The sequence below is a fragment of the Chaetodon trifascialis genome, chromosome 13 (assembly GCF_039877785.1).
Source record: "Chaetodon trifascialis isolate fChaTrf1 chromosome 13, fChaTrf1.hap1, whole genome shotgun sequence".
Lineage (NCBI taxonomy): Eukaryota > Metazoa > Chordata > Actinopteri > Chaetodontiformes > Chaetodontidae > Chaetodon > Chaetodon trifascialis.
The window spans coordinates 7,608,825-7,624,074 of NC_092068.1; the positions used below are offsets into that span (position 1 = coordinate 7,608,825).

General features: G+C 41.4%; 1 protein-coding gene across 1 annotated transcript in view; it reads right to left on the reverse strand.

The window, feature by feature from the left end:
• Positions 1-15,250, reverse strand: part of dntt (deoxynucleotidyltransferase, terminal) — a 79,237-nt gene that overhangs the window by 38,235 nt on the left and 25,752 nt on the right. Inside the window, exons 7-8 of the mRNA XM_070978067.1 lie at positions 13,263-13,395; positions 2,861-2,963 (exon numbers count right to left, since the gene is read on the reverse strand). Of these exons, the coding sequence (XP_070834168.1) occupies positions 2,861-2,963; positions 13,263-13,395 (236 nt within the window). The remainder of the gene's footprint in view (positions 1-2,860; positions 2,964-13,262; positions 13,396-15,250) is intronic.

Here is a 15,250-nt window from a genome sequence, read left to right on the forward strand (position 1 = left end):
ATGTAATTAGATAAATCTGTTTACATGCACGGAGTTTTAATTGGACACTTCTGGAGAGCACTGATATTTGTCACATTACTGTGATATTAGCAGCAAATAATTGTCATCATTTGAGTGCAGTCAATAATTAAACCATTAAGTGTATGTAAACACAGCCTGCCATTAACATTGTCTGTCTGAATGTTTTATCCCTCACTCCCACATTTTCTCTCTATTCTCTCTCTCTTCTCACTTTCACTCTGCTTCAATCAGTCGCTATCTGTCTGTCTCATCTGTCATCCACATTCATTTTCTCCTTTTTTTTTTTCTCCTCTCACTCACCTCTTCTTTTTTTCCCATTTTCCATTAAAGGATCCAGTTTCCATTAAGGAGACTCCAGGGCTGCCAATGGTCCTTGAAAGCCCAGTTAAAAGTTCTCAAAGTAACCTACTAAATTGTACTATTTCTCTTTTACCTGGTTTATTCACCTTTTCTCAATCTATTACTATTTAAGGCAATGAAACCGGCAGAGCCCACCTTTCTGTCAGAGTTTTATACTTAAATAAAGGCAGCTGTAAGTGTCCAAGGACACCGATATGAACAATTGAAAAATCAACTTTATGCCTTTTTGTTGAAAATATCTACAGGCACTGCAGTCAGAGATATGTCCTTAATACACCACCTCTTTGTTTGGGTCAAAGACAACCTCCTGTGTCATTGTCACTGTGCACTGTGTATGTTTCTGTGTGGACTGGTAGGGTTCACTATGTGTATCACTGTCTAAGTACAGAGTTTAGAGCATCCATTGGCACTGCTCGCTGTCCATTGACGAGGGGCTCTGAGTTAATGTTGCCGTGGCATATTGTGAAGGGAGATGTGCACTTGTGGAAAGCTAGTCAGTTAAAAGCACTTGAAAGCCTAGTTACATAAGTGACAGAGCTTTTTGTTTTTGTTTCTAGAAACAACTTCACAGAAGAAAGCCTTCGAAAGAACATGGACAAAGCCTGTATAATGTGGAATGAGTGATTTGATTTTTTTTTCATCAGAACTGTGATGCATGTTGTTAATTATCCGCTCAAAGTCCTTAGTTTTTATTTTCATGACCTGACTCTTATGGCTGATACAAACGACTCCTGTAGTATAATGCAATCAAATATCATAGCCTTGCAATTAATATTACCTTATGAGTAGTGCTGTCAATCGATAAAAATATTTAATCGCGATTAATCTCATGAATGTCATAGTTAACTCGCAATTAATTGCAAATCAATCACACATTTTTATCTATTCTAATTGTCCCATTAATTATCATTTTAATACTGTTATCAAAGTGGATAGGCTTGCTTTGTGCAAATGTTTTTTATTGAAAACAATGTGTAGTGTTTTATTTCACACTAACATTCTCATTTTGAGCAGTCATTCACATTTGAATGAATCAAATCTCACACATTTTAACACTGTCAATAAACAGATGAGAAAAAAAATAAATGCTTGGTTACAAAAAAGCCCCTTCAACAACCCTTTCTAAGGGATCAAAACAGGGTGATACAAGATAAAGTTACAAAGTGCACATTATTGTAAACTAGGACTCAGCCTATAGTGCAGTTGAACCATGGCTTAAACTTTCCTTTCTTAAGTTTCCTTTCAACATACAGGCAGTCAGACTATGATGCTCTTCTATTTATTCACCAGAGGTTTATCAACGCAGCCTCTTATTTCTCTCCAGAAAGAATGAACATTACTTGGCTGCAGTAAGATTGTTCTTAGTTGTGGTATCCATATGTCTCTGTCGAAAGCCATCCATTGTCACCTGGTTTTGACAAGAATGCGGCGGAGCATTCGCCGTGTGTTTGGCCATCAAGTGGTATTTCAGACTGGATGTGCTGCGGTGATAATTTAGTTCACACCGACAATACACACAGATAACTTTGGTCTTGTCAGTCGACCCATCTGGCAACTTTTTGAAACTTTCCATTCAGAATCTTGTTCACATCCAATTCAGTGCTTCGCGCTTGACATCTGCACAGACCTACTAGCCTACTCTTTTACAGCTAGCAAGCAGATAAGACCAAACACGTGCGTGGGGCGTGCCAATTGTTTTGTTTCTGGTTTACAACTGGATCCTGTAGTTTTTCTAATGTTACTAGCAGTGGCCACAGCTTATAAAAAACTCCAAGTTCACAAAGAGCTTTAATGTTGGGATTAAAAAAAACGACGCTGTTAAAATTGCTTTGTGTTAACGTAATATTTTTGACAGCACTACTTATGAGGTTTGAAATGTTAGATTTGAGACCACATCAAGAGGTGTCACTTCAACTCCATGGTAATTCTTAAGGCTGAAGTTGAGGCTATGTTGTACAGGACTGCATTATTTTGTAGACTGAACATTGATGTGTTCTTGTGTCCTCCTTCAGTACACTGTCTGCTGTATCTTCTTATCTTTCTTTAAAGGAGAACAATAGGACATATGTTAGCTTTAATTAAAAAGTGTTTGATTATGCATATGGGAACACAGATGGCCAGAAAGACCCCTAAGTTTTAGTTCCGTGAAATTCTAAACCAATTTCAATAGTTTAACCTTAAATGCAAAGCAGTGTTCAAATAGTGGTCTGAACTCATTGTGATGTAACACTGAAGCACTACAAAAGTACAGCACAGTGCTACAGTGCTGTTTATCATTTCGCTCACAATATTGCGCCTTCATGTTTAACTTAGCCTTTAATCAATTTTTGTTTTTCCAAAGTACATTCAAATGAAGTGATGTGTATTTAAAGCACTAATGCCTACCTATTAAATTGTAGGAAAAGGACAAATTCTATTCCCAAATGATTTTGAGCCACATAATCCTGATTTCTTCCCAAAAACAGTACAACATACTCACTTGCTTTTTCAGTCTATTAATAATGCTGGGTAGCAGACTCTCTTCCTTCCCCAGCTGAGGTGTAGTCACGATAAGGTCTACGTCATGACCAAACTCCTTCCCCCTGGAGATAAAGACATAGGACTGTTACCCACTCACTGTGTCAAAGAAATAATGAAAAGAATTATCTTTTAGTCACAGCCCTTAACTGATGAAGAGGGAAGGTGGCAGGCGGAGCTATTAAAAGCACAGGCCATACTAATGGCACTGACTTTTTTCATTATTCAAACAAGTAATTTGTCCTGAGTTGTTAAGTGTAAAAGCTCCCTTTTTTGTTGCCTCAGCTGTCAGAGCTTTAACTTTTATGAGAATCATCATTTTCTACTTGGATCAGTGTCATAAAGCAGACCCATATGGAGCCTCACTGTGCTTACACAATGCATTTTCTTCATCAGCACAACTGCAGGCAAGGGATGTTTCAGAACTGGAAATGATTATCGAGTGATTATCAGGCAAAAACATATTCATGAACAGCTCAGCAGAGAACCCCAGACATGAATGATGTCTGACTGTATTTCTGTAGCCCTTTCACACGCAGTGGTAAGAAATATGGCTCGATTAAAGCAGATTTGTGGTTTCAGGGTTTAGATATGTTTTGTCACAATGAGGAGGCCTAACATCTGCTCTCTGGTTCAACTGTGTCCTTACTGACAATGTGCTGAGGACGACACTGTCAGAGTAAAATGAAGGATGTTCAGCCCTGTGTGAATTTGCCAAACCCCATCATATTTTTAGAGGCTGTGAGTTTCCAAGGACCAGAGGGCTTGTTCTGTTGATTAGTGCTACCTTGTTGTACCCTCATACTGTGGCATATGTTATAAGCTAACCTGCGGTGTAACACACATACACATGTTGCACAGTCCCTCCTGCCAGAGTAGAAACTGCTCCGCAAAAGAAACATGGTTTGTAGACACTCATGTGACTCAGTACACAGACGCCTCTTGAATAAATCATGCAAATCATTGTCCCATTAATAACTGGCTTTCTAACGGCAGCAGTTAGCAAGATAGTTAGCTAGCTATCGAGACTACTGTTAATATGTTCCCAGCTGTCTAACATGACAGCAAAGAGCACTGACAGCCCGGGATGACAGTCAGACCTTACAATGCCTTCTTTAAAAAAAAAAAAAAAAGCCACTGCTCTGATTATTGCAATCAGGGACTTCTGAGGTCTGATGAGCGGCGACAGCATTGCTGCAAGGCTCTGAGAGGCTGATGCTATTGGTTTCTTCCATTAGAAAGTTGCAGCAGCAGAGGCTGACAGTAGCATTGTGTTGCCAGTGGCAGCAGGTGATACGTTGAAAGCCGACAGTGATGCAGAAGTGGTTAGAAGAGTATCAATCCCTATTACAAGCACGTGATAATTAACTCTACACTCAGTAAATATACTATAGGCATTGTTGCTTTGCAAGATAGCTGTCCACCAGCAGCTGGTTAGCATAGCCATTATATAAACAGAAGATATTCTATGTGAGATAAACAGGTTGAGGTGGGTGAGTGAGCAACTACATAAGATCATTTCATAGTAGTAGTGTGACACTATTTGAGAATGATATGCATGGATGCAAGGTTTGCACATATAATTTATTTCAATAATTTGTCAGTGTGAGAGCTCATGAACTTGGTTGTAGATGGTAACGCTCGTTTTTTGCCTCCTAATACAGATGAGTCCGGTAACACAGAGGAAGGAGAGACGAGAGATGAGAGAGAGCTGCTAGAGGAAACTGAAGTGCGAGAGGAAAGAGGCAGGATAGATGAGGGAGAGAAGAGCCAGGGGGCGTCAGGTACAGACAGACATGTAGCCAAAGCACTTGACTTAGGGACTCCACAAACAGGGCCAATGCAAGTGAAGAATTATAGTCTCCCACATGGTCAGTTTGGCCTACAACAGAGCTGGTTTGAGAGACTGGAATACATAATATATAATATATAATAAATAAATGGAATATATAATAAATGCAGTATTTAGCTTGATGTGCCGGCTCTATGCAAAACCACAACAAGTGAGAGACGCAAAAGATTCCTTCATGAATATGAAGTATGAGAGCTCCAGTATATGTTAGCCTCAGTGATGTCCTGGAAGAGTCCATGGCAATCCAACAGAGGAGCTACAAGCCACAAATATCAGTTAAGCTGCTGAACAAAGGGAATTTCTTCAACGCATAGTGGCAGGGATGAACGTACAAGGGAAACAGGGGACTGCTTTTCAGGGTCACAATGAGATCATGATAACCAAGGCGCGCAGTGCATGCAGCAACTTTTGATCCATTTTACAAACATTCAGACCTCCATCACATACTACCCATGTCTCATCACACCAAAACAAGATGATCCAAAGCTGCTCTGCCGGCAAAAATGTATTTAACCATAGCAGATGAAGCAAGGGATCAGGAGGATAATAAAGGGATTGCTTGGAATTTGCAAGCTTAATGCACTTGATGCAAATACCATCACTGAAACCATAGAGGAGTAGCTTGTCAAACATGGATAGTAACATCTCATATATGTTACTCACACATTTGGTGGCACCTCTGTTATGAATGAGGGGGGTAGGGGGGATAAAGCTTGTTTTAGACAAAAATATCCTGAAGCAGTTTATGTCCATTGCTCAGCCCATGAACTCAATCTGGTCCTTTGCCACACTTGCAAAACTGTCCCTGAAGCATGTGACTTTGATCTGCTGCAGAGTGTCTATGCTTTCTTCAACATCATCACTAGTCAGTCATGACAAATTGGGAGCTTTGAAGAAACAGCTTGGCACTTGGGAAGGAGAACTTGTCCAGTTGTCCATGAGTCACAGGGCATGCCAGGTTGAGTCTATCAAAGCCATCCTGGAAAACCTCCCTGCTGTGATCTAGACCCTTCAGAACATCTCAACACCCTTGGGACTGCAGGAAAAGTTTTGCAGATTTGCCACCATCTACATGCTAGTGATGTTCCAAAATCTGTTTTCAGTCACACAGGGCCTGAGCGACTATTTGCAAAGAGAAAGTGTTGGCTTAGCCCAAGAAGTAGTAGTAGAAGTTCACTCAAAGATCATCACACCTCAGAGATGGCTGTGGACATGGATGACAGCACAAAGGCCACATGTGATGGCCTTGGTATTGAGGAACATAGTACTAGTCTGGACATGTATGTAGTTGACTCATCTCATGACACAAGCTCAGACTTCAGCTCAGGAAGAGATTGTTTTTTCCAGTCCTTATTAGAATGCTCCAAGAGCTTGAGAGCAGGTTGTCAGGGGTCGAAGCACGACTTATGGCAGGTGTACAGGCATGTCATCTAGCCTCAGAACAGTTCCCCTCCAAGAGTTGCTGAAACACCTTGCCAGACATTCCAACATTCACCTCCTGCCAGAGAAGATTGTGGTTGACAAAGACACAATCCCTAATATTGAAAGCGTTCATTCCCTTCTACATAATAAAATGTTCCCCATCCTCAAGGCCATCTTTCAGGTGGCTTTTGTTAGCAGCTGCAGCTGTGAAAGATCCTTCATTGCCTTGTGCTGACTGCATACTTGGCTTTAGAGCGCAATGCACCTGGAACGGCTCAGTCACTTGGCTGTAATGTCCATTGAGAAGGAGCTACAGGCTGGTCTGGACCATGGAGAGGTCATTGATAGATTTACTTGACTTAAGCCAAGACACTACAGTCTGATGCTTCCCCCTTCAAAGTCCTGAGACAGATACGTGGAAGAGGAAGTGGAGAGACATGACAGTGACAAAGAAGGATAATATATACCTATACTTGGAGCGAAACCTGAAACTTATAGAAAGATTTGAGGTCATTTTTTAATTGTGCTCCCCCTTCAAGGCACTGAGACAGACAAGTTGAACAGAGAGAAGAGATATTTGACAGTGACAAGGAAAGATAGCATATATACTTGAGGCAAAACCTGCAGAGAAAAAGAAACAGGATGAGCGATACTGACAATACGCACAAGCTTTCAGATCATTAATCATCCATCAGAGGAGAGGAGAGGAGAGGAGAGGAGAGGAGAGGAGAGGAGAGGAGAGGAGAGGAGAGGAGAGGAGAGGAGAGGAGAGGAGGTGAGGTGAGGACAGAAGTAGAGAAATAGACAATTTACTAACACGCTGTATGATAAGATTATGCCACAAGAGTAATTCACTCGTCATGTTTTGGCACAGCAGGATTAATGGTATTTTCTGTTCTTTTCTAAACCAGCCTGCGAGAAGAGTCAAGAAGAGAAGACTATGTCAGTCCTCATAGGATTAATGATATTTTCTGTTGTTTTCAAAATTTAACTTAAGTAAGCATCATGTGACTGGTACTTTGGGATCAGTTAACAGACAGAATGAAGATTACTATTTTGATTATTAAGAGACCTCTCATATGTGTTCAACTTCCTATTGTGCACTTTGCCAGAGAGTGAACTTAATTACTCTTTAAGCCTCTTTTTAATTGAGGTTCTCCTGATGGGGCAGAAACACTTTTACAATTTTACCAATGAATGCTCAGTTGCAAAAATATCCTTACTTGTAGCCTCCACAAACATATGGTGGCAGGGAATTAAATGTTTCCTGAAACATGACTTCAGTAAACACCATGTGCACATGTGGCATCACCTGTCCTCAGCAGAATATTTATATTTTTCTATTTGTGCTTTGAAGGTGATGAGAGGAGCTGATTTGAGCAGCTATTACTGAAGCCTGCTCCACTTCCACCTACTGATAATGTATTCCTCCTACCAACAAAATATTCATCCTGCTCCAGCCAGTTCTACAGATTGGTCCATGCTGTGCCAGGGTTGCATACAGTATGCATCTCCAGTCAACACAATTACAAAGCCAGTTGGCTACACCCACATGTGTCTACACTGTGAGCTCTTGTGTGAGTTCCTGCATACGGCCAGATTCACACGAATATAGTAAAGCTTGTTGACTTTAGTTTTTTGAGTTTCCTAAGAAAGTCTCTCCAAATGATCAAAGAAACATCTGTATCCACCAGTTACAAGGATTCATTGGCTTCATTTGTAGGTTGTCTGCTCATTGGCACTTGAGCAAGACAACAAGAAAACGGTGGCTTAAAATAACAGCAACAATTTCGGCTGAATTGGAAAGTGTTCCAAAGTGTAAGTAATGAGAGTGAATGTGTTTGGACTGACCACCTGTCTAAGGTGTTTCCCTGCCTTTCACTCAGTCCGTGTTGAGACGGGTTCCAGGATGACTGAAACAGCAGTCAGACAGAATGATGAAAAGAAACAGTCGGCTCCTGTGATCAGAGCAACCTGCGTAAACAGCCTCATATGGCAGGCGTTTCAGCAGTCTTGAAAGTGAGAACAATGCAGACACAAACACGCCACAAACACCTTCCCCGATTACCGGAGTTGCCCCTCAAATGACTGACGCTTCCCCCTGCCAGGCGGTGATCTGCTCAAGTTGGCTGCTGCCTCAGCTTTGGCCCATGCTTGCGCTACCTGCCAGAGGGCCAGGCATCATTTCAAACCGATCATTACCCAACACACGCTCACACACACACACACACACACACACACGCACACAAACGTTTTATTAAACAATAAAATCATACAGACGTAAGCGCCTGTGTCACAGCTAACAACAAAGCGAAATGTTGGGGGCAGTGCGGCTTGGAAGAAACCTCAGCTGCCAGGAGGCTCCGTGTTTGATGTCTTTTCGCCACTTCTAACACCTGAGTGACGGCAGCGAGAGAGAGGAACATTAAAGCAATGGAGAGAGGCCGTGAATAGCTTGTGGGAAAGCTTCAAAGGTCACCATAGCTAATTCAGGGAGCAAGGAAGTATTAGAAAACAGCTATTAGAGCTCCACAAGGCACGATAATGTTAATGGTTAGCGGTAGTGGCAGAGAGCATGTACCCCTGTGGCATTAACAGAATGAGTACCTGGCTTACAGGTTCACTCTGCTGCTTTAGTCAAAGTCACTTAACGTGCACTGTGACTGCATATAATTCATTCTCACTCTAAAATAATAAACGATGTGGGAGTACTCACTTTTACACTTGTGTTTATACTACTCAGTGGTATTTATGTAGGCCTTTATGTGAAAAGTTGACACTGCTTTAATGAGTTGTCTGGTAGGACACAGCTATTTGAGACTGCATCACAGATTTCCATCTGCTGAACGAGCAACTTTCTTCCGAACCCTCCAACACCCTTAATTGGCAACGCTGAGATTCCACAACACTTCCAGCTTGTACAGTTGTTAAGTGAATCTCACTGCTAGCCTCTGCTGCGCTGGCAAAACTCACTCGAGTGCACTGCATAAATGTGTGCCATGAATAGCAGAAAACCAGCATGGGGAGAGAGACGGAGAGATCATCAGCATAAATTCAGTTTACCTCCAATCAGGGCTTAAAAACAACCTGATTTGATGGAAGCGTGGTAGTCTGTGTGTGTGTGTGTGTGTGTGTGTGTGTGTGTGTGTGTGTGTGTGTGTGTGTGTGTGTGTGTGTGTGTGTGTGTGTGTGTGAGTGAGGGGCTAACATGGGAATTGCTGGTTATTTGGACAGAAGACAGCGAGGCATTACGCTTTCCAGCTCCTTCCTGATTGCACCGGTGCATTAGTACGTGTCGGGTCTGTGCATACGCCTCCTCAAATTCAACCCCAGTCAGCAGAAAAGTAGACAACAGCACGTAAGGCATGCACACTCTCCCCAGGAAAGAGGCTCTTTTCTTCTTCTTCTTCTTTGCCTCTAATGGTGCACCTTCGAACACCCTTTTTTATTTAGCATTAGGGATCCACTCCTGCTCAGCGGGAGACCTAGCTGGGAACATTCTGCTGAAAATATTAGCTTTGATGGACTGTTAACACACTGTGCAGAGTAACGCCGCCAGTGTTTCTTTCAATTTAGTGCAACACACAGCAAAGCAGTTGAATTTAGCCAGGCTACTATTGTATTGCGTGAGGGAAAATGCTGAATTATTAATTCTTTCTGCACAAAGCCTATAAAATATACATGGTTATTTACAAATTTGTGTGGACGACAGGGTGACATGTATAAATAATACAGATGTGGGAAGTGTTGCTACTGCTGGAAATTTTACAGAATGCATTCATCTGCAGGAAAGAGAGTTCGGTTAAAAGTAGCTGGTCTGGGAAAAGAAGAACAGGTTGGCGCATAGTGATGCACGATTCCACCTTGTATCTCACTTGCTAAGTTTCATGCTAACACAGAAAAACAAGGTGATAATCACAAGATATTCCTACAAAGAAGAAAAAGGGCAAAGCATTCGTGGGCTTCACCTCATGATCAGGCGGCTTGTTTTGCTCTTTTCCCTGTTGATAATAGAGTTGGTTTTAAAACTCATGACACCCTGAAATAAACTGATAAGGATTATTTATCTCTGTTGTTGTTCAAGGGAAACAATGCAGCGGGACTCAGGCCCTGTGTGTGAGGATTTGAAAGCAGACAGCATTAGCCCCCTCATCAGTGTCACTTTGAGTCATATTTCAGACAATCTGATGTTAAATAAGATCCACAGCGGGGACTTCCTGGCTTCACACCGAAATAAATTCAGCGCTCGGCTGACACCGCATGAGCCTTTCACACACAGTGGTGGTAGAAGCTGTATTTTCAAGCCTAAGCTATTTTTAATCCTCAACCCAACAAAACCGCTTTAAGACTTGTCACCCGCCTTCCACAGCTGTCCTTTCAATAAGGCTAATGTCAGTGGCATCAACAAATCCTCGCCATGCTGTTTCCCTCTGAAGTGGATGACAGCTTGAGTTTACTGGTGCACAGTGCTTATTTCCTGAAAATTTTGGGAGCCTAGTTGTTTCTTTGTGTATGTTACCCCTAGATGAAAGATTTCCCAGAGCTGAGTACACAGTATTTATTGAAAGCGGTATATAATATATGTGTATTTCTATTTGTGACTAGGGCTATCGGCTGGAAAGCTGATAAGAGACTCTTGCTGGAAATTATAGGTAATTAAATTGAGCTTTGACAGGACTTTATAAGGCAGCATTTTCAAATATGTCACACTGACGAGAATCAGTGTCTTAGTGAATTAGAGTTAGTGCAGCAGTGGTGCTGATGGCATCTTAGAGAGCATATGAACTATTTGGTGTAATAGGCCTTACGACGCCTCATGCTGTGTTTTAACCATGTCTGGAGAATTTCCTTTTCAACAAGATAAAGGTAAATTACTTACTTACTGACTGATAATGTACAAGTCATCATTCTTCAATTATAGCTCTGCATGATTCCAATTAGGTCTCACATAATACTCCCCAAGCCTGCACCAAATATGAGATGAAGTAAATGTGTGCTTCATCTCCCTGAGTTTGAAGCCATAAAAGGTCTCTCACAGGCCCCTTTACGCTTTGCTGCCGACTCCTGGCCCATAATTCTTGCACTGTTCCTCCCCTTCATTCTTGATGTTAACTATCCATGATGCTCTAATCACCTTCCTCATCTCCTTTACCACATTTTCCCCTTGAGGAGCAGTTATTTACATAATCAGATATCATTTCAGCTGTCATTTACCCTTTTCAAGATTAGAGATTCTTTTCTTGTTTTATTTGATATCATCTTAACTTAGGAAAGTACTGGACCTGTAGCAGCAGCAGCAAATTAAATACACACCACGATCCAGACATTAAAGACAGACAGTAACTTTTCAAAGGAGAAATAACACAATCGTCCTTTTTCAAATGAAAAGCTGAATTCATAAACAGCAAAATGCACATTGGCTCAAGTCAATACAGTCAGAGAGTTTACTGCTACAGCCTAACTTGGTCTGGTGTGACCAAGTATCTAAAAGCGGCTAAACGTTAGCAAATGTTTCCAAACTTTAATACTGCTGTATAAAGTACATGACTGAGTGACTATAACTGTGTCTGTAATGCGTTACTTGATAATACGTTGAATGTTTTAGTAGTCAGTAATTAGTAATGTAAAGGATTACAATTCTAAATAATTACATTTACCAATAACACTCTTAGTTTCTTGGGTTGCTAATCATTTTTGACATATATTCGACTGGAAACAGTACAAAGACAATATATTTAATGTTTTACCTCATCGGCTTCATTGATTTTTGTAAATATCTGCTCATTCTGAATTTCATGTTGGGACAGGAGCAACTAAAGACTGGGAAAGTTGTGGAATGCTCTAGAAACACCTGTGAACAGGTTCATTGGCAACAGGTGATAGTATCATGATTGGGTATGAAAGGGGCATCCTGGAAAGGCTCAGTCATTCACAAGCAAGGATAGAGCGAGGTTCACGTCTTTGTGAACACATGACTGTTTAAAGGGTATTACTATATGGCTTGCAAATGACTGCATTTTGTTTTTATTTACATTTCACGCGACTTTTTTTGGAATCAGGGTTGTATGCTAACTGCAAAAAAAAATGCTATAAAAGTTATGACATAGTATATAGTTTTTGTGCAATACTAAATTGGTATACAGAATAGAATGGGACACGGCTTATGATTAATTTCCACCTGTGTTACATCTACAAAAGTTTAGTATTTAACTTTTGCTAAATCATTACTAACTGGCACTTCCTGATGAGGCCTAGTTCAGCAAAAGTCACTTTGTCTCACTTTAAAAGTCAGTCTATGATCATTCTGTCCAAAACTTTGACAAACTTGAATATCTTAGAAGACAATAAATAGAGTAAAGGGAAATTCTCCCTGGCAACATGTAATGTTTGTGCCCGGGCACTATTAAAGACCATCAGCTAAAGCTGCGGCAGCTCTGTCACCCCTGTTGAGAGGCAAGCGCCTGTCCTTACTGCCAGACTGCTTTTGAATTATTTACTGCACACACCACTGGTTATGGCTGGATTTTTACAACACCGCAGAGCAGAGTGCTGCATGCTTACCCGGGCACAAAGCACCGCACATAAAAAAAAAAGCAGCACAAAGAGGTGCCAATAGAGGGAGGCGCTGGCTGTGAGCAAATAGTTGCACTCAGTAGGTAGCTTTACAAAAAGCACTCACCATGCACTCTGAGATTGACAATGTAAAGCCTTTCAACATCTTAATGTAAATGCAATACTATGTACTCAAGATTCAGTGTTTTATGATCAAGAACAAAGAGATCGTGAGCTGCTGTCATGAGTAGTGTTGTCAAATCAACATATTAATTCATATTAACTGCAGGATGTATTTCAGCACCAGGAGCTCTAATGCTTCTCCTCACACACACTGTGACTTGTGCGTGACAGCAGTTAGTAATAAGAATGAGGATTGAAGCAGACCTCTAGAGACTCTTCAAATCTCTGCATTCCCCTGTGCGTCACTAAAATGAGTTAAACAATAGTTGGATAGAAAAGAAAAAATGCAGGATAGAAATGGCTGTTCTGTTTCCACTTCCATATCAACACTGAAAGGAGGAGACAAGTCTTGTACCTGCGAAAGCCACCTGTCAGTGCAAGTACGGCGTCCGGTGTGATCGCATGGACAGTTTCGTCAATAATGTTCCTCAGGGCTCGGGCCTCCGCTTTACTGACAGCCCTGGAGATGTCTCCATAATGCAGAAAACCTACAGGGAAAAGACCACGTGGTTATTAGTCTGGGAGCCTGCCATCAATCATAGCCATTTGCTCAGGGGAGGCGGAGAGTCAGGGTGAATTAAAAGTAAGGTAAAATGTGATGTGTTCTGCAGGCTGATACAAGGCGACTAGCAGTGCACGCCTGCTGCAGACACAAGGGGATTACAGCCACTGTGGACACTGAGCTAAATTATGATTGATGGGTATCTTGTAGATTTCATGCATCTCACTTTGTATTTTCCCATTTTTCTGTGGGACATAAAAAGCATTAATTCAGACGGAGATACACCTCCAAGTAACTGCAAACTCTTACATGATATTTCTGTCTGCACTGCAATAGAATAAATTGCATAAGTTGTGTATTCGCTCTTTCAACATTTACATAACACAGTGGGGAGATCAGGGATCAAACACATTTTCCACGTCAAAAACTTGCATTACTTCTCTGCATGAAGCAGAGAGTGCAGTGTTCCAAATGATGAAGTAGGACCAGTTTGATGAAGATGTCTGTCAGCATAATACATTATCAGATGGAGTTTCAGATTGGATGGGAACCTGCGAGCAGTGTAATACAGTGTTTTGAATTAGCACCTCATGCAGTGCTGCAGTGCACTCACCCAGCAACATCCTCAGCAGCAGAAGAAGCAGAGAAATGATGCCGGCAAATGAAAAGCTTCGTATCACTTTTCCCCTTTGAGAAATTTAACCACGTACATTAAATGCTCTGTGGGATTTCTATCACTGACAACAATTGAGGCTGATGTTATCTACAAGTTTGAATGCTCCTATACAGCTGTATTCCATGCACTCAGCTATTTCTTTCAGATTTGAGCATTGCGAACTTCTTCCACTGCACTTTCTTCATTTGGAAGTGTGAAAAGCACAAATTTCAATCTCATGGTGGCACTAGAGGAAAATTCAGGGCATCATTGAAGTCATTAGAAGACAGCATGTGGGCACAATGAGCGTCTGTCGAAATATTTTGTGACAATCCATGAGGTAGATTGTTGTAGTTGATGTGATTCACTGTATGAATACGAACTCTGACCTAATGGTGGTGCTACATGAAAAGTCAGGAGATCATCAAGGTCAATAGGCTTCATAAACTTTTATGGCAATCCATTCATTAGTTGTTGTGATATTTCCATCCAGACCAAAGTAGTGGACCAGCCGACATCGCTGTCCCCAGAGCCATGCCGCCAACACAGCTAAAAATAAAGACAGTGCTTCTTACATCCCTCTGGCTTATTTTTTACATGTTTGCTCATCCAGCTCCAGAAATTATATCATAAAATCTCGCAAGTGACTCAAAAAAATGACCTTTCTGCTTACACCATCCTCACACGAACCACGTAATACTGCCACACACTTCTCTTAACTCTTTCATGCTCACAACATGATAAACCCCTCTGACATAGGTTCCCAGAACTGACACTACCCTCAAATCATACAGAACAGAGCTGACCGATTGGCTCTGCGTTGTTCTTTCCATGCTCATGTATGTGACATGCACCAAAGACTATCCTGGCTAACTCTTGGGGCTGAATTGAATTTAAGTCTTCTGTTATTCATGCAGGCTGTCATGTGGAATGGCACAGCACACCAGCTGGCAAACAGTGGTTTTGGTCATGGGTATATGACACGTCCATTGAGTGCTGTCATCCAAGCCCATCAGCAAACTGCATTGAGAACTGTGCCTTATAGAAAATTCTTCTGCCAGATTATGTTCCCAGCATCAGATTAGATTATAAACTGCTCCTCGTTTGAAAAGAAGCTCAAGCAGAATTGTTGATTCTCACCTACTTTTTGTTGTGTGTGTGTGTTTTGGTGCCGGGGATGTGTTTC